Here is a 25,066-nt window from a genome sequence, read left to right as displayed (position 1 = left end):
GGGCTGTTTTGTCGCAAAGAGGTGCTGATTGCTCGGTGATGAAGCCATGCGCCTTCTTTTCCAGGAAGTTTTCGCCTGCTGAGCGAAATTATGATGTTGGCAATCGAGAGTTGCTGGCCATGAAGTGGGCATTCGAGGAGTGGCGTCATTGGCTTGAAGGAGCTAAGCATCGCGTGGTGGTCTTGACTGATCACAAGAACTTGACTTATCTCGAGTCTGCCAAACGGTTGAATCCTAGACAGGCTCGTTGGTCGCTGTTTTTCTCCCGTTTTGACTTTGTGGTTTCGTACCTTCCGGGCTCTAAAAATGTGAAGGCGGATGCCCTGTCTAGGAGTTTTGTGCCCGACTCTCCGGGTTTGCCTGAGCCGGCGGGTATTCTCAAAGAGGGAGTAATTGTTTCTGCCATCTCCCCTGATTTGCGATGGGTGCTGCAAAAATTTCAGGCTAATAAACCTGATCGTTGCCCAGCAGAGAAACTGTTTGTCCCTGATAGGTGGACGAATAAAGTTATCTCTGAGGTTCATTGTTCGGAGTTGGCTGGTCATCCTGGAATCTTTGGTACCAGAGATTTGGTGGCTAGATCCTTTTGGTGGCCGTCTCTGTCGCGGGATGTGCGTTCTTTTGTGCAGTCCTGTGGGATTTGTGCTCGGGCTAAGCCCTGCTGTTCTCGTGCCAGTGGGTTGCTTTTGCCCTTGCCGATCCCGAAGAGGCCTTGGACACATATCTCTATGGATTTTATTTCGGATCTCCCCGTCTCTCAAAAAATGTCGGTCATTTGGGTAGTTTGTGATCGCTTCTCTAAGATGATCCATTTGGTACCCTTGTCTAAATTACCTTCCTCCTCTGATTTGGTGCCATTGTTCTTCCAGCATGTGGTTCGTTTACATGGCATTCCAGAGAACATCGTTTCTGACAGAGGTTCCCAGTTTGTTTCGAGGTTTTGGCGAGCCTTTTGTGCTAGGATGGACATTGATTTGTCTTTTTCCTCGGCTTTCCATCCTCAGACAAATGGCCAGACTGAACGAACCAATCAGACCTTGGAAACATATCTGAGATGTTTTGTTTCTGCTGATCAGGATGATTGGGTGTCCTTTTTGCCGTTGGCTGAGTTCGCTCTTAATAATCGGGCCAGCTCGGCTACCTTGGTTTCACCGTTTTTCTGCAATTCTGGGTTCCATCCTCGTTTCTCTTCGGGGCAGGTTGAGTCTTCGGACTGTCCTGGTGTGGATACTGTGGTGGACAGGTTGCAACGGATTTGGACTCATGTAGTGGACAATTTGACATTGTCCCAGGAGAAGGCTCAACGTTTCGCTAATCGCAGATGCTGTGTGGGTCCCCGACTTCGTGTTGGGGATTTGGTTTGGTTGTCATCTCGTTATATTCCTATGAAGGTTTCCTCTCCTAGGTTTAAGCCTCGTTTCATTGGCCCGTATAGGATTTCTGAGGTTCTTAATCCTGTGTCTTTTCGTTTGACCCTTCCAGATTCTTTTTCCATCCATAACGTATTCCATAGGTCATTGTTGCGGAGATACGTGGCGCCTGTGGTTCCATATGTTGATCCTCCTGCCCCGGTTTTGGTGGAGGGGGAGTTGGAGTATATAGTGGAGAAGATTTTGGATTCTCGTGTTTCGAGACGGAAACTCCAGTATCTGGTTAAGTGGAAGGGTTATGGTCAGGAAGATAATTCCTGGGTCTTTGCCTCTGATGTCCATGCTGCCGATCTTGTTCGTGCCTTTCATATGGCTCATCCTGGTCGGCCTGGGGGCTCTGGTGAGGGTTCGGTGACCCCTCCTCAAGTGGGGGGTACTGTTGTGAATTCTGTGATCAAGCTCCCTCCTGTGGTCACGAGTGGTACTGCGGCTTCTGAGTTTCCTTCCTCAGGTGATGAGGTTAAGTCGTTAGGTGCTGCTCTATTGAACTCCACCTAGTGCTTTGATCCTGGCCTCCAGTCAATGTTCTAGTATTGGTCTTGCTTCCTCTTGGATCGTTTCTGTGGCCTGTCTGCTCAGCATAAGCTAAGTTCTGCTTGTGTCCTTTTTTTGCTATTATTTTTTGTCCAGCTTGCTTTTTTGGTTCTGCTTGCTTGCTGGAAGCTCTGAGACGCAGAGGGAGCACCTCCGTACCGTTAGTCGGTGCGGAGGGTCTTTTTGCCCCTCTGCGTGGTTGTTTGTAGGTTTTTGTGTTGACCGCAAAGCTATCTTTCCTATCCTCGGTCTATTCAGTAAGTCGGGCCTCACTTTGCTAAATCTATTTCATCTCTGTGTTTGTATTTTCATCTTTACTCACAGTCATTATATGTGGGGGGCTGCCTTTTCCTTTGGGGAATTTCTCTGAGGCAAGGTAGGCTTATTTTTCTATCTTCAGGACTAGCTAGTTTCTCAGGCTGTGCCGAGTTGCATAGGGAGCGTTAGGCGCAATCCACGGCTACCTCTAGTGTGGTTTGATAGGTTTAGGGATTGCGGTCAGCAGAGTTTCCACGTCTCAGAGCTCGTCCTATGTTTTGTGGTTTTTGTCAGGTAACTTCTGTGGTCTGAACTTCAAGGTCCATTGTGGTTCTGAATTACCTATTCATAACATTACCCCCACATATGGGGCATCAGCGTACTCGGGATAAATTGGACAACAACTTCTGGGGTCCAATTTCTCCTGTTACCCTTGTGAAAATAAAAACTTGGGGGCTACAAAATCTTTATTTGTGTAAAAAAAAATATTTTTTATTTTTATGACTCTGCATTATAAACTTCTGTGAAGCACTTGGGCATTCAAAGTTCTCACCACACATCTAGATAAGTTCCTTGGGGGGTCTAGTTTCCAAAATGGGGTCACTTGTGGAGGGTTTCTATTGGTTAGGTACATCAGGGGCTCTGCAAACGCAACATAACGCCCGCAGACCATTCTATCAAAGTCTGCATTCCAAAACAACGCTCCTTCCTTCCGAGCTCTGCCGTGCGCCCAAACAGTAGTTTACCCCCACATATGGGGTACCAGCATACTCAGGACAAATTGGACAACAACTTTTGGGGTCCAATTTCTCTTGTTACCCTTGTGAAAATAAAAACTTGGGGGCTAAAAAATCTTTTTTTGTGGAAAAAAAAATATTTTTTATTTTCACGACTCTGCATTCTAAACTTCTGTGAAGCACTTGGGGGTTCAAAGTGCTCACCACACATCTAGATAAGTTCCTTAAGGGGTCTAGTTTCCAAAATGGTGTCACTTGTCGGGGGTTTCCACTGTTTAGGCAAATCAGGGGCTCTCCAAACGCGACATTGCGTCCAATCTCAATTCCAGCCAATTTTACATTGAAAAAGTAAAACGGCACTCCTTCTCTTCCAAGCTCTGCGGTGCGCCCAAACAGTGGTTTACCCCCACATATGGGGTATCGACATATTCAGGAGAAATCGCACAAAAACGTTTGTGGTCTAATTTCTCCTGTTACCCTTGTGAAAATAAGAATTTGTGGGCGAAAAGATCATTTTTGTGTAAACAAAAGCGATTTTTTATTTTCACGGCTCTACGTTATAAACTTCCGTGAAGCACTTGGGGGTTCAAAGTGCTCACCACACATCTAGATAAGTTCCTTAAGGGGTCTAGTTTCCAAAATGGGGTCACTTGTGGGGAGTTTCCACTGTTTAGGCACATCAGGGGCTCTCTAAACGTGACATGGCGTCCGATCTCAATTCCAGCCAATTCTGCATTGAAAAAGTCAAACGGCGCTCCTTCACTTCCAAGTTCTGCGGTGCGCCCAAAAAGTGGTTTACCCCCACATATGGGGTATTGGCATATTCAGGAGAAATTGCATAACAAAATTTATGGTTACATTTCTGTTTTTACACATGTGAAAATAAAAAAAATGGTTCTGAATTAAAATGTTTGCAAAAAAAAGTTAAATGTTCATTTTTTCCTTCCATATTGTTTCAGTTCCTGTGAAGCATGTAAAGGGTTAATAAACTTCTTGAATGTGGTTTTGAGAACCTTGAGGGGTGTAGTTTTTAGAATGGTGTCACACTTCGTTATTTTCTATCATATAGACTCCTCAAAATGACTTCAAATGTGATGAGGTCCCTAAAAAAAAAATGGTGTTGTAGAAATGAGAAATTGCTGGTCAACTTTTAACCCTTATAACTCCCTAACAAAAAAAAATTTTGTTTCCAAAATTGTGCTGATGTAAAGTAGACATGTGGGAAATGTTATTTATTAACTATTTTTCATGACATATCTTTCTGATTTAAGGGCATAAAAATACAAAGTTTGAAAATTGCAAAATTTTAAAAATTTTCGCCATATTTCTGTTTTTTTCATACATAATCGCAAGTAATATCGGAGAAATGTTACCACTAACATGAAGTACAATATGTCCCGAAAAAACAGTCTCAGAATCAGCGGGATCCGTTGAAGCGTTCCAGAGTTATAACCTCATAAAGTGACAGTGGTCAGAATTGTAAAAATTTGGTCGGTCATTAAGTACCAAATTGGCTCTGTCACTAAGGGGTTAAAATAGAAGTGTTAATAGTTTATGTGTATCAATTAAATTAAAACGCGAATGAACAAAAGGGAAATCTAAATCAAATACATTTTTAAACATTTTGGAGAAATAACCTCAGATCTTCTGTGGATGTTTGTTTATGCTAATCCTTCTGTCTCTTCATGTAATCCCAGACAGACTTAGGCTATGTGCACACGCTGCGGAATGGTGTGTGGATTTTTCCGCACTGATTTCGAGAAATCCGCAGGAAAACCGCACTGCGGATTTATTGCGGAATTACCGCAAGTTTTCCGCGCTTTTTGTGCGGATTCCACCTGCGGTTTTACACCTGCAGATTCCTATTGAGGATCAGGTGTAAACTGCTGTGGAATCCGCACAAAGAATTAACATGCTGCAGAATATAAACAGCTGCGTTTCGGCGCGTTTTTTCCCCGCAGCATGTGGGATTTTGTTTTCCATAGGTTTTGTTTTCCATGGGTTTACATGGTACTGTAAACTCATGGAAATCTGCTGCAGATCGGCAGTGTCAAATCTGCAGCAAAATCTGCAGCGTGTGCACATACCCTTAATGATGTTGAGATCAGGTCTTTGTGGGGGCCGTAATATCACTTCAAGGACTCAGTCGTCTTAATGCAGAAGATATCTCTTAATGATATTCTTAATGATAGAGGATCTGTGGTTATTTCTCCAATATGCTTATAACAACCTTCCTGCAGAGTACTTTCAAAAACTGTGTGCAAGTGTACCAAGAAGAATTAATGCGGTTTTGAACACAAAGATCATATAAATATTGATGCGATTTAGATTGCTCTTTTGTTCATTCATTTTGCATTTTGTTACTTGATAATCATAAATGATTTTGTTAATTGATAATCATAAATTATTTGCTTTTGAAAGCATTATTACTTTGCAGCATTTTTCCATACCTGCCTGTAACTATATGCTTATTTTTTTTATTTCAGGGACTTGCTATAGGAAATGGTATTACAGATTTTAACTTGGATCACTATTCCCTTTTATATTATTCATATTACCATGGTCTTTTGGATATTAAGTAAGTAAAAAGTGAGCACATGTTCAACATATATGTAAAAGATGTGTATATGTCCCATATTTTTATATTTCTCTACATACAAAATAAAATTTGTGTCAAATTCTTAGAAATGGCACAGGAAGGTGAATTTTGTGCAAAATTAAAGATGAACTCCATTTTGTTTCTTTTTACCTTGTTTGGCCATTTTTAGACCAAAAAGTCACATAATCCTTTTATATGCCAGATTTTATACTCCACTAAAATACTGTAGGATAAACGCACAAAAAAATTGTGAAATTTCAAAATAGATAAGGAAATCCAGGCCCACGTTGCTAAAAAAAAAAGTAAAAAAACAAGTTAAAGTTAACTTCAAAAGGGAGCAAATTAAATAATATTTATATTTTGCCAGATTTGATGAGCAGCGTGTCAGGCACTCCTTATTGATTACTAGGCACACGCCTCTTAACAAATCGATGTGTCTGACGGGATTTGTGCACTTCTGTGCATCTAGCCAGAAATCTTGCTCCAGTTTGCTTACTGGTGTAAGGAACGCTGCAGCTCACCATGAATTAGACGAGTGCCTGACTACGCCACCATCTTGTCCATTTTGGCAGAGCTGGGAGAAACTGGTGTGAAAACATCAAAAGTTGCCAAATTTTTTGTGCAACTCTTAGTTGATCCAAAATTTTGGAACTGTTGAAAGCAATTTACTTCACAATTCTGGCAACATTGCTTTGATGGATTGGGGCCATACTGCCTGATAATTCTCATTCCATTGCTCTTCATAACTGTCTTTTTATCTTTGATATAGGACATGGTCACGTCTGGAGCACTTTTGCTGTACAAAAAAAGGTTGTAATTTTGTTGCTACCAGCAGCTTGTCATGTAGGATAGCAGTAAGTATTATGGTTGTTGACTTATTACAAGCATTCTGTGAAAATTCACATTGTACAATACACATGAAGAATGACAAGAATCATATCATGATGTAAGTGTACTAAAATACTGCTGTAAGAAGAGAGACCGGAGCGGGGGTACCTTTTTCGTGCCCGAGATGGAATTGTCGGGACTGTCACCTTTGTTATCCGGGGGAAAGCTTAGAGACCTGGACTGACCTTTGCACTCGACAGCAGGGGGCGTAGCTAGGATAAAAAGGGCAGAGCGCACAAAATGGCAGGCAGACTTGGCGGGAACACGCAGCACACAGCAGGGGAAGTTTGGTGCTCCATCCTCTGAGCACCGTGACAGCACAGGTCCGCACTACTTGCTCCCTACTGCCACCTACAAAGACTGTGACCGGAGAACTGTATTTCGCCCATTGGCTCCTGCTCAAGGTACTCAACGCCACGGTTCAGTGAATAACACGTGAATGCCGCCTAAGAGATACTGGGTGACTTACAGAGAACTTAACCCTTACTCACCCACATACTACTGCTGAGATTTGTCAAGCCCCTACAGTGTGGGAGACTACTCTTCTCTCGGCGACTCAGGACCCCGTGCAAGACGTTGAGGACTCTTCTTCACCACCAGGAAACTGATCGTCAACGCCTGCAGGTCTACACTGGACCCCCAACGTGCTGACCGTGTCGGCAGCACCGTGTACATCAAGGACTCTGCACGCAGGAAGCCGTCGGACTGATAAGTTTACTCTTAATGAACAGTCATTATATTCTTTTGCCCTTATTGCTTACCCTAGCACACCAATTGTGCTACTATCACCTGCTTATACTTTTTCCTCTCCCTGCATGGAGTATATCCCTGTTACAGTAAAGTTAATTTTAACCCTTGCTCTGCCTCTTGTCCGTTACGCATCCCGCAACCTGCTCACACTTGGCGTAGTCAGCAGGATGCAGTCCAACAGCACGGAGGAGGCAGATCAAGCAGTAGGGGGAGGGCCAAGGTCTAGCGTATCCCTGGGGCAAACTTCCGAAGTTTACTGGAAACAACACCATGTTATGGAGCTGGACTGAGCAGAATGATGAGGAGGCACCCCATGACTCCTGAATTAGAGGCGGAGGTTGCTATAATGGCTTTAGATCGAGAGCCGAGGGAATCTGTTATGCTATGCCCCCCTCGAGAACGGGACACTTTTAATAAGGTATTACAGATACTGGAAGAGACACACGGAGACCCCACGGATGTAGGGGAGTTACGCATGCGTTTATTTTGCTGGGTGCAAAGGGAGGGGGAGACGGTGATGCAGTATATGAACACGCAACAGTAGATCCACACTGCTATTACTAGAAAAGACAGCATGGGCATAGGGCCTACAGACATAGTGCTGTGAGATCAGTTGGTGACAGGCTTGCGAGACATACTGCTGAAACAGGACTTGCGCGAGCGCTTGCAGGTGAATCCACGCATGACCTTTTCTGAAGTGGGAAGTGAAGCGCGAATGCGCAAGCAGGAGCAGGGGGTGACAGTCCCGGCGGGGAAGGTCCAGAGCGGGGAGGTATCTGTGACAATGGCCACCGAAACAAGATGGGTGGAAGAGTTGCAGAAAGAAATCCAGGGAGTACGAGAAGAATTGGCTGATTCGCAGAAGAAAACAGCCGCATCCAGCCCGCCCAGGGGTAGAGTTGTATTTGAACCTGGTCGCGAAGTTAGAATATCTCCCAGAGGAGAACTCCTTACATGCTACAACTGTAGTGAACTGGGAGCAGGGGCAGACATAGACAGCCTGAGACCCCTGTGAGATATATATATATACATATACATATGCTATACAGTCATGGCCAAAAGTATTAACACCCCTGCAATTCTTTTCATTTAAGACAAATTAAATGAAGATAATAATACCAAAGAATTTGTGATTGCAATCATTTTCAGGAAGAAACTGAGTATTATCTGACAGAATTGCAGGGGTGTTAATACTTTTGGCCTTGACTGTACATAAGTGAGTGCAGTATATACTAAGGGACTGTGTAAAGGTACCTTCACACTAAACGATATCGCTAGCGATCCGTGACGTTGCAGCGTCCTGGCTAGCGATATCGTTCAGTGTGACACGCAGCAGCGATCAGGATCCTGCTGTGATGTCGTTGGTCGGGGCTAGAGGGCCAGCACTTTATTTGGTCGCTGGATCTCCCGCTGACATCGCTGAATCGGCGTGTGTGACACCGATTCAGCGATGTCTTCACTGGTAACCAGGGTAAACAACGGGTTACTAAGCGCAGGGCCACGCTTAGTAACCCAATGTTTACCCTGGTTACCATCGTAAAAGTTAAAAAAACAAACACTACATACTTACCTACCGCTGTCTGTCCCCGGCGCTCTGCTTCTCTGCTCTGGCTGTGAGCGCCGGCCAGCCGGAAAGCAGAGCACAGCGGTGACGTCACCGCTCTGCTTTCCGGCAGCTGTGCTCACAGCCAGCTTCCAATCCTCCTGGTGGTAAATTTGTGAGGGCACCACTAAATATATAACTGTTGGGGCTCACCGTGGACTTGGAAACATAGCAACTAAACCCATAGAGAAAGATCAAGTCCACACAGAAGGGAGCACCACAACCATATATAAAAAATACAAAATCTTTTAGTAGTAAGCTTTTTACAAAAAAAATGCAACACACAAAAAGATACATCACACAGAAAAACGGATAAAAACATTAAAAGTGCTACAACAGCACAAATCTTGTACACAAGTCATATCCTAATATGATAATGTAGGAAAAGAGTGACAACCCACATCCCCAACTACTCCAGCATGGTCATACAACACAATATAATGGCCTGTGGTATAACCATATACAATGTGCTTAGTATACAAAAACAATGAGTTATATATACATGGTTCACAAATCAAAACAACACAACAATATGAGCAAATAAGTGTAGACCTGCTAGTATCACAGTACCATATAGCCCTACAGGTATAAATAGAAGATAATGGACCCCACAGGCAAATAAAGATCAATACCTAAACGGCCTTTACCCAATGCAGCCATGCTAAATGAACAAAGTAGGATAAGGTCCTGCATGTCAGAAAAAGAATCAAATGCATACACCATGTGGGATCCAAATGTTAAGATCAGGCTAAGGCCATGTGTATACCGATGGAAAAGAGAAGAGGGAAGGAGATGTGGGAAAAGAAACCCACGCGTATCGCCATAAAAGTTGCGGCTTCCTCAGGGAGAGGTAGCATACTGTGTGTCGTATCAATCCAATATTTATGTAGAACAAATGAGCTAAATGATGTTCACCTGTTAGGAAACAACAGTGAGGAAGGCACATGGAGCAGACTGGTCGTGGCCATCTTGTGAATCCACCAGAGCGGTAAACTGACAATAAAGTTGTCAAAAAAAAAAAACGCAATGTAAAAGTACCTGCCATATTTTACCCCCAGAGTAATCGTGCCTGTGTTGTTGCCGCATGTTAACACAGTGCACACACATATCAGAGAGAGCAAGACGGCGCAGGCACATGATCATAAATGTCCTATCGGACCAACACCATAGATAAGCTGCACTCGTATGCCGGCTGCACTCATATGCAGACTCATAATGCGCTTAAAGGGTCAGTACTCTGCGAAGAGCCCCACCTAGTGTCATTGCATATATTGTAACGTTCTGAGAGTAAAAAGATGCAAAGACAGAGAAGTATGATTATATATATATACATATATATAGGCATAAAGGTACCTGCCGTATTTTACCCCCGAAGTAATCATACCCATATGGTTATTGCATGTTGGCACAGTGCACACAAACATGTTAGAGAGAGCAAAGCGGTGCAGGTACATGATCATAAATGTCCCATCGGACCAGCACTGTAGAAAAGCTGCACTCATATGAAGGCTGCACTCATATGTAGCCTAATAATGCGCTTAAAAGGTCAGTTCTATGCGAAGAGCCCCGCCCAGTGTCATTGCATATATTATAACGCTCAGGGAGTAAAAAGATGCAAAGATAAATGAGTATAATTATGCATATAGGCATAAAAGTACCTGTCATATTTTACCCCCGGAATGATCATGCCCGTATTGTTCATGCATATTGACACAGTGCACACAAACATATTAGAGAGAGCAAAACGACACAGGCACATGATCATAAATGTTCCATCGGACCAACACCATAAATAAGCTGCACTCATATGCAGGCTGCACTCATGTGCAGACTCATAACACGCTTATAAGGTCAGTGCTATGCGAAGAGCCCCATCCAGTGTCATTGCATATACCGTAGCGCTGAGGGAATAAAAAATGCAGAGATAGATGAGTATGATTATACATATAGGCATAAACAAGAATCAAAGGAAAATATATAGTAATAATACCAATGAATGTATAATACGAGTACATAAAATTATCTGATTACCCCAAAGATGGCACACAAAATGATGGTATTAAGTGAGCAAACTATGTTACATAAGTAAGGGATAAAAACCACAAACGAAGACGCATATAAATGCGCCCGCAGCAAGATACAGAATCAGAATCAGGCGGGGTACCCAAGCCGTGAAATGCAAGGGAGAAAAAAAATAAATAAAGCGAATTAATGATTCTTAGGTGGTTTTCGGGCACAAAGATGGCCATTACGCCCGCACCCATAGACATCTATAAATAACACCCACATGTACCCAGATATTATAAAGAAGCCAGAACACTGGTTACAAGAATATGTATATTCAAGTCCCCGTTAGCTGAACATGAGCGTATACATTAGAAACACTCAAGTCCGTCCCAGGGAGAATAGCCAAATTAGGTAGTTGGTTAAGGAGCCAAGTTACTATCTAGAAGGATAAGCAATTCAACCCACATAAACGAACGCATGATGAGTAAAAGTGTAGACATATAAAGATGTGGAGATATAGACGTATGGGCAGGTCATTTTGGGATATGACCGATAATATACCGATGCAAATAACCTCAGATATCGCATTCAAAATAGAATCATAAAGTTGTATATATATATTATCCTACCCAATTGGGTTGGTGCTATATGGTACTGTGATATATGAACCTACCTAGATAGTAATACTAAAGTGGCAGAGAAAGTTTTATCTGGAACTAGGCTCTAAAAATGGTCGAATATACACTATATGATACTGTGATAAAAGATGGATTCAATGAAAAAGGCCTATATTCAAGGAGGCATCGATTACGTCATAAATAAATCTTTAAATCTTTAATTATGCAAACTGTCAATCCTTTAAAGGGGGCAGAGTGCAATACATCATATGAAAAACACAGAATCTGTTATGAGGTATGACACCTACAGATCAGGAACCAAAAAACCAAAACAGGAACAAAAAACCCATACAAATCCAGCCACAACCTATCCTAGATTGACCGAGAGCAGTCCATCAGGCATAAAAGCCCGTGAATAAAAGCTCCTCATTAAGTCTATTTGGTGACATGCTGTTGAGATTGTAGATCCACCGTGATTCTCGTCGGAGGAGCTCTTTTGTTAGATCTCCACCACGGATATTGCTCCGAACTTGATCGACGACCATAATGTGTATATCCCGCTGTCTGCTATTATGATGTCTCAGGAAATGGAGTGCAACAGATGAAACAATTTTTTCTTTCTCAATATCCACCCTGGTGTTGGTGATATTTGACATATGCTGTTGAACCCTTTGCCTTACTTCCTGGGTTGTCTGTCCGACATATATCTTCGGGCATGTGGAAATCAATAAGTAAGCCACGTTCCTTGATCTGCAGTTGGAGTATTGCCTCGCTTTCACCTCCCCTGTAAAAATCGGCAGAGTTACAATGTCAGTAGCAGTCATATACGGGCACACATTGCAATTCCCACAGGGAAATGTCCCCTTTATCCGATTTCCTGTCCCTAATCTCACAGTTGGCCTCTTAAAATGGCTGGTGGTGAGAGCATCCTTGAGATTCTTAGCTCTCCTAGCAACAATTCTTGGTTTGTCTGATAAGAAGGACCTCAGTTTGGACTCATTCAAAAGTATCCCCCAATGTTTACCCAGGATGTCATAAACATCCTGCCATTGGTTTTTATATGTTGTAATCAGATTAATGGTCGACATGCTTTCCCGAGCTCTTGGCTGCTAGAGACTCAATCTGTCACTCTGTCTTGAGTGCTCAAAAGCTCGTGCTACAACTTTTCGTGGATAGCCTCTCTTTGACAATCGAGTAGTAAGCTCCTGTGCCCCCTCACGAAAATCCGAATCTTGACTGCAGTTGCGCCTTACCCTCAAAAATTGGCCCTTTGGAAGATTGTTACGTAGGTGCCTGGGGTGAAAACTTGAGAAGTGAAGAAGGTTATTCGTAGCTGTAGTCTTGCAAAAGATCTTAGTTTGAATCCGATTACCAGCTTTTATCACCTTCAAATCCAGAAAGTCCACCGATGTCATAGAGAGGGAAGCTGTCAAAGAAATGTTTAATTCATTACTATTGAGTGTAGCAATGAAGTTCCTGCATTCAGTTTCGGAGCCCATCCATAGTACCAGCAAGTCGTCGATATACCGAAACCAACGAAAAACATTGGTTTTAAAATCTTGCAAAGGGTGCACCTGTGTCTCCTCCCACCAACCCATGAAGAGGTTGGCATAGGAGGGCGCACAACGGGCACCCATGGCTGTACCAGAGATTTGCTTATAAAACACTCTGTCAAACACAAAGTAGCTATTAGATAGAACAAAAGCTAAAAGATCCAAAATAAAGGACTGATGTCTGCGGTCACCTGTTATCTGTTGGTTCAAGAAATATGAGACCGCTTCAATGCCCAATGTGTGTCCGATACAGTATAGAGTCTTTGAGAGTGGGAGCTAGTTCTGCGTGACAGTTTTCAAAAATCTTTGACATGAAGGAGAAAAAGTGATCTTTCATCTCTGGTTGTTTCTTTTGCAGATTATGTTTGAAAGAGGAGAAACGTTTCAATGCCTGATTTCTGTTGTTCAGTAGACGTGGTCTGTGGGGTTTGAAGGGAAGAGGTGAGACCCAGCTGTTGGTCTCATCTTTAACAAGTCCCTTGTCCATTATCTCTAAGAACAACTTGTCCTCTACTGACATTGCCACTTGGTTGTCCTGCTTAGTTCTCTGGAAGACTGTGCACCCTAAGTGATCCTCATAGCTTCCCGACACTATACTGCTGTTGTGAGTAAAGTGTATTAAATGATTGGGCAGTTGGATGCTGTGTGGCAGTTCCGACATGAAACTCATTGTTACAAGGTTGAAACAGATACATCCAAAGAGAGAACAAGAGAAAGCTATAGCCTTAAAATAATTAACATACTTTATTTCAGACAATAAGTAAACAAAAGAAAACAGTTCAGATTAAAATAATTAAGCGGAAACAAAGTGCAACTGATACAATCGAACCAGGCTAAAGACAGGCAATGCAAAGGGTCATCAGATATCAAGTATCAAGTATCAAATATGTAAAGTGCAAAGTGCAGATGAGAGCGTGGCAATGCTTCTGTTAGCTAGGAAAAGTGTTAATGCGCCTTAATGCACTAATACCAAGCACCGAAAAGGGGCTGGCAATGGATGGACTACAATGCTTCACCTAAGTAGGAGTAATCTCTATTGGAAAGTGCGGCCTAAACTAGGCTCCAGGAAGGTGAGCAGGTCCGGATATAACAAGCATAAGGGATGACCCTAAAACAAATAAAGCACAGTGGCAGAGACATTACCTGTAGCCGTGGAACGAATCCCCGACGCGCGTTTCGCGTGTAGCTTTTTCGAGGGGTGAGGTGCAGCGATGGCGTGTATGCAGCTTTTATCATAAGCGGACATAATGGGCAGCGGCTGAGGCGGCGCTCCCGTCGGGGGAATCCACTGACGTCACTGAGCCTCGGCGTCACGCGGCAAAGGCGCACCTCCCCGCTCGACGCGTCAGAGCGGGGAGGCGGCACCGCACCACAAGAGACGCGTTGCCCCAGCAACGCCAGAGCAGGAAGCCAAGCGGGAGCGCACACCGCTGCAGGAGCGGCTTAGGAACATGAAAAAGTGTGCGCAACGGATAGCGACCATGGGGCTGGAAGGGAAATAAAGCTAATGCTGCCTAATGTGCAAGGTTCTGTCAGGAGAGGCCTGATAAAGTGGGTAGGTGGGCCTATGATAGATTAAAGTGCATAATATCAATAGGGAAGGGGTGATGTGGATGGGACGTGTGTATCTCGAGGGAGGCAGACCTATGAATGAAGAGCTGCAAGGAGACACTAGATGAGGTGTGAGGAATAGAAGAGGTGAAAAGAGGGATGGCAATTAGTCATGTAGTGCTACATAAAAAGATCAATGTATAGAAACTTGATACATATAGAAAAGGCATATGAAAAGTGTATGGAAAATTATTTGGGAAGAGCATATATTAAAAAACATTTTAAAAAAAACATTTAGAACAGCACATTATAGCGAAAGCATTTTCAACATTCCAAAATAGGGAGATGTATTGCCCACGGCGAGTTGATTATGATGGTTGATTTCGATACAGTCTTTTGGTTCCAACAGCGAATGCCCAGTGTGTCCGCGATGTTCAGCAGTAAAAGGAAGATCATGCCTAAAGCATGGATAATGAAGTATAGATCTATTACAGGAAAAAGAATATGGATATTAAAATCATGATAAAACAGCTAAGAAAAAATATAAAATGCATTAGAGAAATGGGGCGAAGCTGAGAATTTCGTTTAAACCGGCGGGCTGAACCGAACCTATCCTGTGTATCCATCGGGCCTCTAATTGGGCAAGGGATTTTCTCCAATTACCCCCTCTGGCATCTATATGGATTTTGTCTATGCCCATTGCTTTTAGAAGGGATGCGTCGCAGCCATGTGCCACTTTAAAGTGCTTAGGTACTGGTTTTAGGAGGGCGAGATCCTCGATTTCACGGGCATTAATAATATCTCGGTAGTGTTCCCTGATTCTTGTTTTCAGGGGTCTTGATGTAAGGCCCACGTATATCTTTGGACATGGGCAAAAGATATAGTAAACTATCCCAAAGGTATCACATGTGATGTGCTGCGTAATGGAGAATGTAGTTTTTCCATCCCAGGATTTAAAAGTGGTGGAACGTAGCATATTAGGGCAAGCGATGCAGTTGCCACAGGGGAAAAAACCCCATCTAGGTCCTTTTGATGAGAATGCTTTGTCTGGAGTGGTACCAGGATAATAACTCCGGACTAGTTGGTCTTTAAGGTTTGGGGATTTTTTGTAAGTGACAGAGGGCCGATCCGAAAGATGTTTGGAGAGAGTGCGGTCAATTTTTAATAGTGGCCAGTATTTTGTTAGGGCTGCTTTCATATCTTTCCAATTGTGGTTGTATGTTGTGATGAAGCGTATTTGCGTATCGAAAGCAGATTTGTTACGGGGTTTAAGTAGGTCCATCCGGTTAGCTTTTTCGGCTCTTTTAAGGCCCCTCTTTATGCTCCTATTGGAGTACCCCCTATCCTGAAACCGAGTGGTTAGGGTGGCTGCCTGTACATTAAAGTGTTTGTCATCAGAACATATGCGTTTTGCCCTAAGGAATTGCCCAATAGGTATGCTGGAAATAAGGGGCAAAGGGTGGGACGAGGTGGCATGTAGCAGTGAGTTTACCGCCGTGTCTTTGCGGTATATAGTGGTTTCTAGGCATCCACCCGGAGAGCCAAGTATTTGGATGTCCAGGAAATCAATGTTGGTTTGGCTATACTTATGCGTCAGTTTGATGTTGTAGCTGTTGTCATTAAGTATCCCGATGAACTCAAGGAGATCCTGCTCTGGGCCCTGCCACACCATGAGGATGTCATCTATGTAGCGGGCCCAGAACAGGACCCGCTCAATATGTGCTACAAGTCTGGAGAAGAAGATGTCCCTCTCCCACATGCCCATAAAAAGATTTGCGTAGGATGATGCGAAAGCCGCACCCATCGCGGTCCCCTGCTGTTGTTGATAGATACTCTGTTTAAAGATAAAGAAGTTATGTTCAAGGGCAAATTTGAGGAGAGTGAGAAGAAAGTTGATGAAGTCAGGCTGATGTTCAGACATTTCAAGGAAGATTTGAGTGGCCCTAATACCGTGGTGGTGTTGGATAGAGGTATATAGGGATTCTACATCCATTGTTACCAACCACATATCGGAATCTAAGGGAATGCCTTCTATCTTCTTAAGAACATCACTGGTGTCCTTTACGTATGAGGGGAGATTGGCAACCAGAGGTTTGAGATGGTGATCCAGATATTTACCGATAATTTCTGTCAAGCTGCCATTGCCCGAGACAATTGGGCGTCCGGGGGGGTTTTGGGCATTTTTGTGAATTTTAGGTATAAAGTATATACAAGCCATCCTAGGATAGAGTGGTATTAAATGGTTTTTTAAATCTATAGTTATGAGACCCTGATCGAATGCTCTATCCAAGATATCCTGTAACTCCCCCTTAAATTTGACCGAGGGGTTGAAAGTTAGCTTTTTGTAACAGGAGGTATCCCTTAACTGTCGAAAGGCCTCTCTTTCGTACATTTGAACGGGCCAAACCACTACATTGCCCCCCTTATCTGCTTGTTTGAATACGACCCCTTTTAGTTTTTTAAGTTCAGAAAGCGCCGCCCTTTGTGGATAAGTCAAGTTGTGATTGGTCACGGGAGTTCTTATCTGCTCGAATTCTTGAGTGACAAGCTTAACGAATAGCTCAATATTAGGGAATAGGTTAAGTGGCGGGAATTTTTTGGGGATGGGAAGAGAAAATTTACCTGGGGGTATAGGGTCTGGTGGCTCGTCACTGAGCTCCTCAAGGATAGCGATGGCTCGTAGCTCATCTTCAGACCAATCATCCTCGAATTTTGGCTTGTCATGGAGTTTTCTCAGGACTAGTTTGCGGGCAAAAAGCTGGAGGTCTTTAGTGGCTAGGAAAGGATCAAATGAGGATGAGGGTGAAAAGGATAGACCTAGACCAAGTACTTCAATTTGAGATGGCGAAAGGGTAATGTTGGATAGGTTAATTACCTGCATTTTGGAGGAAGAAGTATTGCTCGGTCATCCATATGATTTTGTAGGTGTACTATTTATTTTAGTGGGGTTGTTTTTACGCAGATTGTATGCTCGTGGATGAGAATTGCCACTCTCACGTGAGGAAGTGGATGAGATGGAGGAGGAGCGTGTAGGGGCTCGCTCACGTCTCTCACCGGAAGGCCATTTGTAAATGGAACCATTATTAAAATCGCTCAAGTCTCTTTGAAACTTCCTGGCCTTTGTTTCTTTTACTTCTTTTTCCCATATGGCAAATTGGCTATCAATGTCCTTATTGATTGCCTCAATTTCTACTGATGGGAGATTGTCAAGTAGTTTAGAGCGGGTCATTTCTATGTCGGAATCCAATTTTTCAAGGGTTTTTTTATTATTCCCTATTAGGAGCTCAATCAGAGATTTAGAGCAGGAGGTGCATGCTTCTTCCCACCTAGTTTTAAAAATGGCATCCTCAATTGGGAAAGAGGGCATTATGCGTACACGTAGGCCCCTAGGTATCAAGCCCTTGGCCAAGTAGCTTTCCAGGGAGGCTTTGTTCCACCAGGTCCGTGTTCTTTTTTTGAGAAGATATTTCAATGTATTTCTCAACTCAGTTTTTTGCCCATTCTCAGTAACGCTAAATTGCACAGTGTCTCCACAAAATACCGTATCAACGCAAGAGAGCCAGGTTTTGTCCCTTGCTTTATAATCCATCCTGGCACGTGGATGAAAACCTGTAACTGGTACAGAAAATAACAGTAACCTCAGAAAAAATACATGCCTAGGAAAGGCAGCTTTAACAATAGGTAGATACATCCAAAGAGAGAACAAGAGAAAGCTATAGCCTTAAAATAATTAACATACTTTATTTCAGACAATAAGTAAACAAAAGAAAACAGTTCAGATTAAAATAATTAAGCGGAAACAAAGTGCAACTGATACAATCGAACCAGGCTAAAGACAGGCAATGCAAAGGGTCATCAGATATCAAGTATCAAGTATCATAGGCCCACCTACCCACTTTATCAGGCCTCTCCTGACAGAACCTTGCACATTAGGCAGCATTAGCTTTATTTCCCTTCCAGCCCCATGGTCGCTATCCGTTGCGCACACTTTTTCATGTTCCTAAGCCGCTCCTGCAGCGGTGTGCGCTCCCGCTTGGCTTCCTGCTCTGGCGTTGCTGGGGAAACGCGTCTCTTGTGGTGCGGTGCCGCCTCCCCGCTCTGACGCGTCGAGCGGGGAGGTGCGCCTTTGCCGCGTGACGCCGAGGCTCAGTGACGTCAGTGGATTCCCCCGACGGGAGCGCCGCCTCAGCCGCTGCCCATTATGTCCGCTTATGATAAAAGCTGCATACATGCCATCGCTGCACCTCACCCCTCGAAAAAGCTACACGCGAAACGCGCGTCGGGGATTCGTTCCACGGCTACAGGTAATGTCTCTGCCACTGTGCTTTATTTGTTTAAGTGGCATCCCTTATGCTTGTTATATCCGGACCTGCTCACCTTCCTGGAGCCTAGTTTAGGCCGCACTTTCCAATAGAGATTACTCCTACTTAGGTGAAGCATTGTAGTCCATCCATTGCCAGCCCCTTTTCGGTGCTTGGTATTAGTGCATTAAGGCGCATTGAGGGTATGTTCACACGTTCCTGATTTCCATCCTTTTTTTTTCAGGACTGTTTTTTAAAAAACTGTAGCTCTTGGCAGAAAACGCAGGTCCTTTTTTTGGTCCTTTTTTTGTCCTTTTTTGATGCGTTTTTTGATCCTTTTTTTGATCCTTTTTTTTTGCAGTTTTTAAAATGGCTGAAAATACCCTAACCCTACCCCTAACCGTACCCCTAACCCTAACCCTAACCCTACCCCTAACCCTACCCCTAGTGGAAAAAAAAAAAATTCTTAATTTTTTTTTTATTGTCCCTACCTATGGGGGTGACAAAGGGGGGGGGGTGTCATTTACTATTTTTTTTTATTTTGATCACTGAGATATAACCTATCTCAGTGATCAAAATGCACTTTGGAACGAATCTGCCGGCCCATTTTGCAAGATGGCGGCGCCCAGGGAGAAGACGGCCGGACGGACACCGGGACGCCGGGTAAGTATAAGGGGGGGAGATTAGGGCACGGGGGGGCATCGGAGCACTGGGGGGGGGCATCGGAGCACGGGGCGGTGGGATTGGAGCACGGGGGGCGGGATCGGAGCACGAGGGGGCAGCCACACTCCGCCCACGCACTTCCGCTCGCTTCCCCGCACTTCCTGCTGCAGCGGTTCGGCACCACAAACCGCAGTAAAACCCGCAGAAATTTTTTTCATCTGCGGGTTTTACTGCAGGTTTGACCTCAAAATGGAGGTCAATGGGTGCAGAACCGCTGCGGCTCCGAAAAAAAAAGTGACATGGTACTTCTTTTTTCCCGCAGCTATTCAGCGCGGTTTTTTTTTTTATTTTCCGCATTGTGGGCACAGCAGTTCCTGTTTTCCATAGGGTACAATGTAATGTACCCTGCATGGAAAACAGCTGCGGACCCGCAGCGGGAAAATCGCGGCAATTCCGCATGAAAAAAAGGATCGTGTGAACATGGCCTAACACTTTTCCTAGCTAACAGAAGCATTGCCACGCTCTCATCTGCACTTTGCACTTTACATATTTGATACTTGATATCTGATGACCCTTTGCCTTGCCTGTCTTTAGCCTGGTTCGATTGTATCAGTTGCACTTTGTTTCCGCTTAATTATTTTAATCTGAACTGTTTTCTTTTGTTTACTTATTGTCTGAAATAAAGTATGTTAATTATTTTAAGGCTATAGCTTTCTCTTGTTCTCTCTTTGGATGTATCTACCTATTGTTAAAGCTGCCTTTCCTAGGCATGTATTTTTTCTGAGGTTAAGGTTGAAACAGAGATGGTCATCCTTTCTCCAATGTATTTGTTAGCATGCTTGTCACAGAAGATGGGGCGTGCATGTGTCCCAAGCATACGTTACAATTATGACCCATCCTAGGTCTAGCTTTTGGACATAGGGAGCATTGTGGAGTCCATTGTTATGACGTCTCACTTTATGAACCTGCAGGACATCTCTCCCCAACAGCAGGATTATCTGGGCCTGATGGTCGAGTTGCGGTATAAGGTGTGCTATGCGTTTCAAGTGAGCGTGATGGATTGCTACATCTGGCGTAGGAATTTCAGATCTGTTGTCTGGGATCTGGTTACATTCGATGATCGAAGATAGTGGTACGCAGAATTGTCCGTCTAAGCACATGTCTTTAATGAGTAGGGAGTGCTTGGCCCTTTGATGTTGAATAGGTCAAAGAATGTTGATCTAGCCAAGGATTGATTACTTTGATCATCCAAGATAGCATACAGTCTTAGGGTACCGTCACACTATACGATTTACCTACGATCACGACCAGCGATACAACCTGGCCGTTTTCGTTGGTAAGTCGTAGTGTGGTCGCTGGAGAGCTGTCACACAGACAGCTCTCCAGCGACCAACGATGCCGAGGTCCCCGGGTAACCAGGGTAAACATCGGGTTACTAAGCGCAGGACCGCGCTTAGTAACCCAATGTTTACCCTGGTTACCAGCATAAAAAAAACAAACAGTACATACTTACATTCCGGTGTCTGTCCCTTGCCGTCTGCTTCCCGCACTCACTGACTGCCGGCCGTAAAGTGAAAGCACAGCACAGCGGTGACGTCACCGCTGTGATCTGCTTTCACTTTACGTCCGGCAGTCAGTGAGTGCGGGAAGCAGACGGCAAGGGACCTGACGGACACCGGAATGTAAGTATGTACTGGTTTTTTTTTTTAACATTTACGCTGGTAACCAGGATAAACATCGGGTTACTAAGCGCGGCCCTGCGCTTAGTAACCCAATGTTTACCCTGGTTACAAGCGAACGCATCGCTAGAACGGTGTCACACACACCGATCTAGCGATGACAGCGGGAGATCCAGTGACGAAAGAAAGTTCCAAACGATCTGCTACGACATACGATTCTCAGCAGGATCCCTGATCGCTGCTGCGTGTCAGACACAGCGATATCGTATGGATATCGCTGGAACGTCACGAATCATACCGTCGTAGCAACAAAAGTGCCACTGTGTGACGGTACCCTTACAGCTTGGTCTCTATGGCCTTTTGGGTACACTCTGACGAGGCATATTTTTGAACAGGAGCTACTGTGAAGTGATCTCTGGCATAGCTGTATCAGTGTTCCTTTAATCCCCCCCATGCTCACTGTCAGCTGGTGTGTTTTGTGTACTCCATCGAGCTGAGCCAATGTGTAGAGCATTGTTATTATCTGTGGTGCCACATTCTGTGCATTTTACAATGACCTTGCAATCCTTGGCGAGATGAGTTGTGGACGAGCAGCACTTGTAGCAGATAGCTTCTGCGATCTGGCATAGATTTTCCTCTGACGGCTCTGCATTTCAGGAGAGGATGAGGCTTCTGATGAAGTGGTCACTGCTTGTCAGGGTCCTGCACCTTTGTCTCTGATTGAGAACAGCTAACAGACCTGTAATTAGAACCTGGAGAAGTCTTGTTTATTGCCACAGATGTTCTGCGTGGACTTGCAGGTGGTGACGATGTGGCATATGGTATTGCAAAGTCAAAGTTGTGACGTGTGGGGTACACTTGACTCACAAGCGACTTTGATGACTATACCCTTTCTCCCAAACCCTTTTATCTAAACCACCCCCACCCTATAATAACCAGTTGTAACACCCAAAATAATACCCCCACCCTATAATAACCAGTTGTAACACCCAAAAATGACATTACACTAGCCACAGCAGCCTTTTATTAACATACAATTACAAAAATTAAACAACAACCCAAACTAAGAAGGGGTGGTCCTCGAAGCCACAAATTAAGGATTTCCAATGTTCCCATTTTATATTCCTTTTGGCCTCCAGGCTTAGTCTTACCCCCAGCCACAAAGCACCAGCTCGGAGGCAGCTAATGACCAGCCCGGCCAAAACCAACAAATACCAAGTCCTATAATTATCCGTTCCACCGAATGATCGACCACATCCACTCATAATCCACTCCGGGGGGGTCCAGGACCAATAGAGATCGCCCTTTCCACCAACTTCGAGGACCTCCCTCCCCCGCCACCAACATAAATGTTCTGTCACCTCAAACATTTATGTCCCTCCAAACCCTCAGGCCGGTTTCTATGCCCTCTTGAATGGCCAAACACCACATGTCCGTCCCTGTCGCATTTAAGTGAACCCCATCCGACCTCCAATATTCCCCTTTTCCCCGATTCTAAATTAACGTGCCGCATGACCACGGCTCCATTTCGTGACATGAAGCGCGAAATCGCCCTATTCATTTTAATCCTTGCCTTGTTTATTCCATCAACCGACCTAGCCCCGCGCCACACTTTCCGAGGGACAATGTCAGACCACACAACCATCAACTTTGGAAACGAAGCCCACAACCGCAACATGTCAAATTTTACATCTTTTATCAGTTCCCGGCAAGGCCTTTTCCCTAAATTGTTCCCACCCAAATGAACCACCACCAAATCCGGAGCCCGGTCTAAACGTACAAATCGGTGAAATTCCGGCAAGAATTGACTCCAGACCATCCCACGCTTCCCGACCCAACGCAACATCGCGGAATCTCTCTGAAACCGCAGCTGACGCCCGTCGGGCCGAACCGCTGCCCTCAGTGCCACCCAGAACACGAAGGAATGGCCTAAAATCCAGACCAACCGGGATGTACCGCCTGAAATAAATAATAAAACCGTAAGTAAGAAAAACCTTTACGAGGCATATAAATCCTAATACACTAAATTCGGGCAGATGTAAGATCTGAATCTGATTGATTCCCACCGACCAATTCTCTTGACCACATCTTCACCTAAACCTCTTCTAGCCGCCTCCGTCGCCGCCCCAATCCTAAATGAGTGTCCACTGTAATCTGTGGGCGAAATACCCCCCGATGCCAAACACCATTTGAACACTGCGATAAACTGGAATCGCGACAAAAAAGACCCATCTTCGTGTATCAAAAAGGGGTTGGATAACACGCCATTGCATCTAATGAAATTATTCGCGCACAACACTGGACACATGATGGAACCCGGAACCGCAAACAAAGCCACTTTACAACCTTTACCATAAACATCGGTCTTAGAGGACCGCAGTAATATCTCAACCCTGTCACCAAACACATTAACATCTTCCCTCCGTACCCCCCCTTTCTTTAATTTGGAGGGGCTAACCAACTCCCCGAGGCGAAATGCACCGAAAAAAGCTAATGCAAAGGCTACTCTGAAAAGGTTCACCTCCCATTGCGATACACATACCATCGACAACTGTGCGCCTAAAACAAATAACACCTCGTATGAAACCGGGCATCTTAAGTCCTCAACTTTCCAACCCTTTCTCCACCCTTTTAACGCCTGACACACCAAAAACGATTTTGTGACATCCTTGGCACCACGGGCCTTAAAACCAAAAGCTAGCCCTGCTAGCATCTTGTTCAATTTTGAAACGGACCAACCCTTTTCTTTTAGGTGCCCGATCAACAAAAGCAATCTGGATTCATCTTGCAACCACTCCCCTAAACAACCTTTCCAATCCTCCCAGACGCCCCATGCATGATCATATTGCTTCCAGGATCTAACGGATAGAGTTCACCAGGAAATAATCTAAAGCCCGCCAGGAAGATTCCACAACTCCGCCGGACACTCCATGCCTGCTGAGTCCGCTTGAGGCACCAGCTCTCGAAAACGGTCCTCCTGGAGATGAGAAAGAGCGACAACAACTGAGTTACTCTCCATTGACTTGACTTCGGCCACAATCCACAAGTTACATGATAAACCCAAGAAAACCAGACGTTGCAAAATTTTCACCACTAACGGACCTGCCATCCTGCCCAGATTAACTTCCTTTTCCAACTTCTCCGTCACCACCTCAGGAAACTGTCGCGCCGATTTCAGATTTTTTTTAGAAAAATTTGCTGCCGTATCAACTGACGGGATTCGAAAACCATCCCTGAAACCATCTTCCAACAACCTAGCCACCATCCTATCTGGGTACCTATTTAGATAGTGTACCATTTCTCCCAGCCGAATTGGCGTCACCCCTTTTTTCAGATCCCTCAGCTCCTCTCTGTCTGCTTCTCCTGAAACATTTAGATGATCCGTGCGTTCCTCCGCAAATTGTACACTCGTGCTTAAATTTGCATTTTGCGCCAAATCTACAAGACCCCTCATTGAATGCGAAGCACAAACCCTTCTGCATGGCCGTTGGATGTCCTGACTGGCTATAGCCCCCTGCGCTCCCAGGAAAGGACTGGGTGCTAGACCCCGCTCTGGATGGGACCATCACCTGCATCCAAAGTGCTATATCCTTATGGTCCCACCAGATGCTAGACCTAACTGCCTTCCTCTGACGAAATTGCTCGTTATATCTCAACCACCCTTGACCCCCGTATACCCGGTAAGCCTCACCTATAGCGTCCATATAGCAGAATAGTCCCAAACAATTTTCGGGAGCCTTTTCTCCTATTACGTTGGCCAAAATGGCGAATGCCTGCAGCTAATTCGCAAAAGTTCTCGGAATCAATCTATACCTCCTCCTTTCCTGGTCCTCTTTCTTTGACTCATCTCTTCTCAGTCTCTCTAAGTTAAACCGTTCCAGGGGCAACAAAGAAAA

The 25,066-nt window shown here is 44.4% G+C and overlaps 1 protein-coding gene across 1 annotated transcript in view; it reads left to right on the top strand.

Moving 5' to 3' along the window:
* The window catches only part of LOC138665051 (lysosomal protective protein-like), a 131,802-nt gene that overhangs the window by 61,686 nt on the left and 45,050 nt on the right, over positions 1–25,066 (top strand). Inside the window, exons 7-8 of the mRNA XM_069752202.1 lie at positions 5,446–5,537; positions 6,328–6,412. Of these exons, the coding sequence (XP_069608303.1) occupies positions 5,446–5,537; positions 6,328–6,412 (177 nt within the window). The remainder of the gene's footprint in view (positions 1–5,445; positions 5,538–6,327; positions 6,413–25,066) is intronic.

This window comes from Ranitomeya imitator, chromosome 2 (genome assembly GCF_032444005.1).
Source record: "Ranitomeya imitator isolate aRanImi1 chromosome 2, aRanImi1.pri, whole genome shotgun sequence".
Taxonomy (NCBI): Eukaryota; Metazoa; Chordata; class Amphibia; order Anura; family Dendrobatidae; genus Ranitomeya; species Ranitomeya imitator.
Note: the sequence above shows the minus strand (reverse complement) of the source record. Positions and strands in the feature narration are given on the sequence as shown.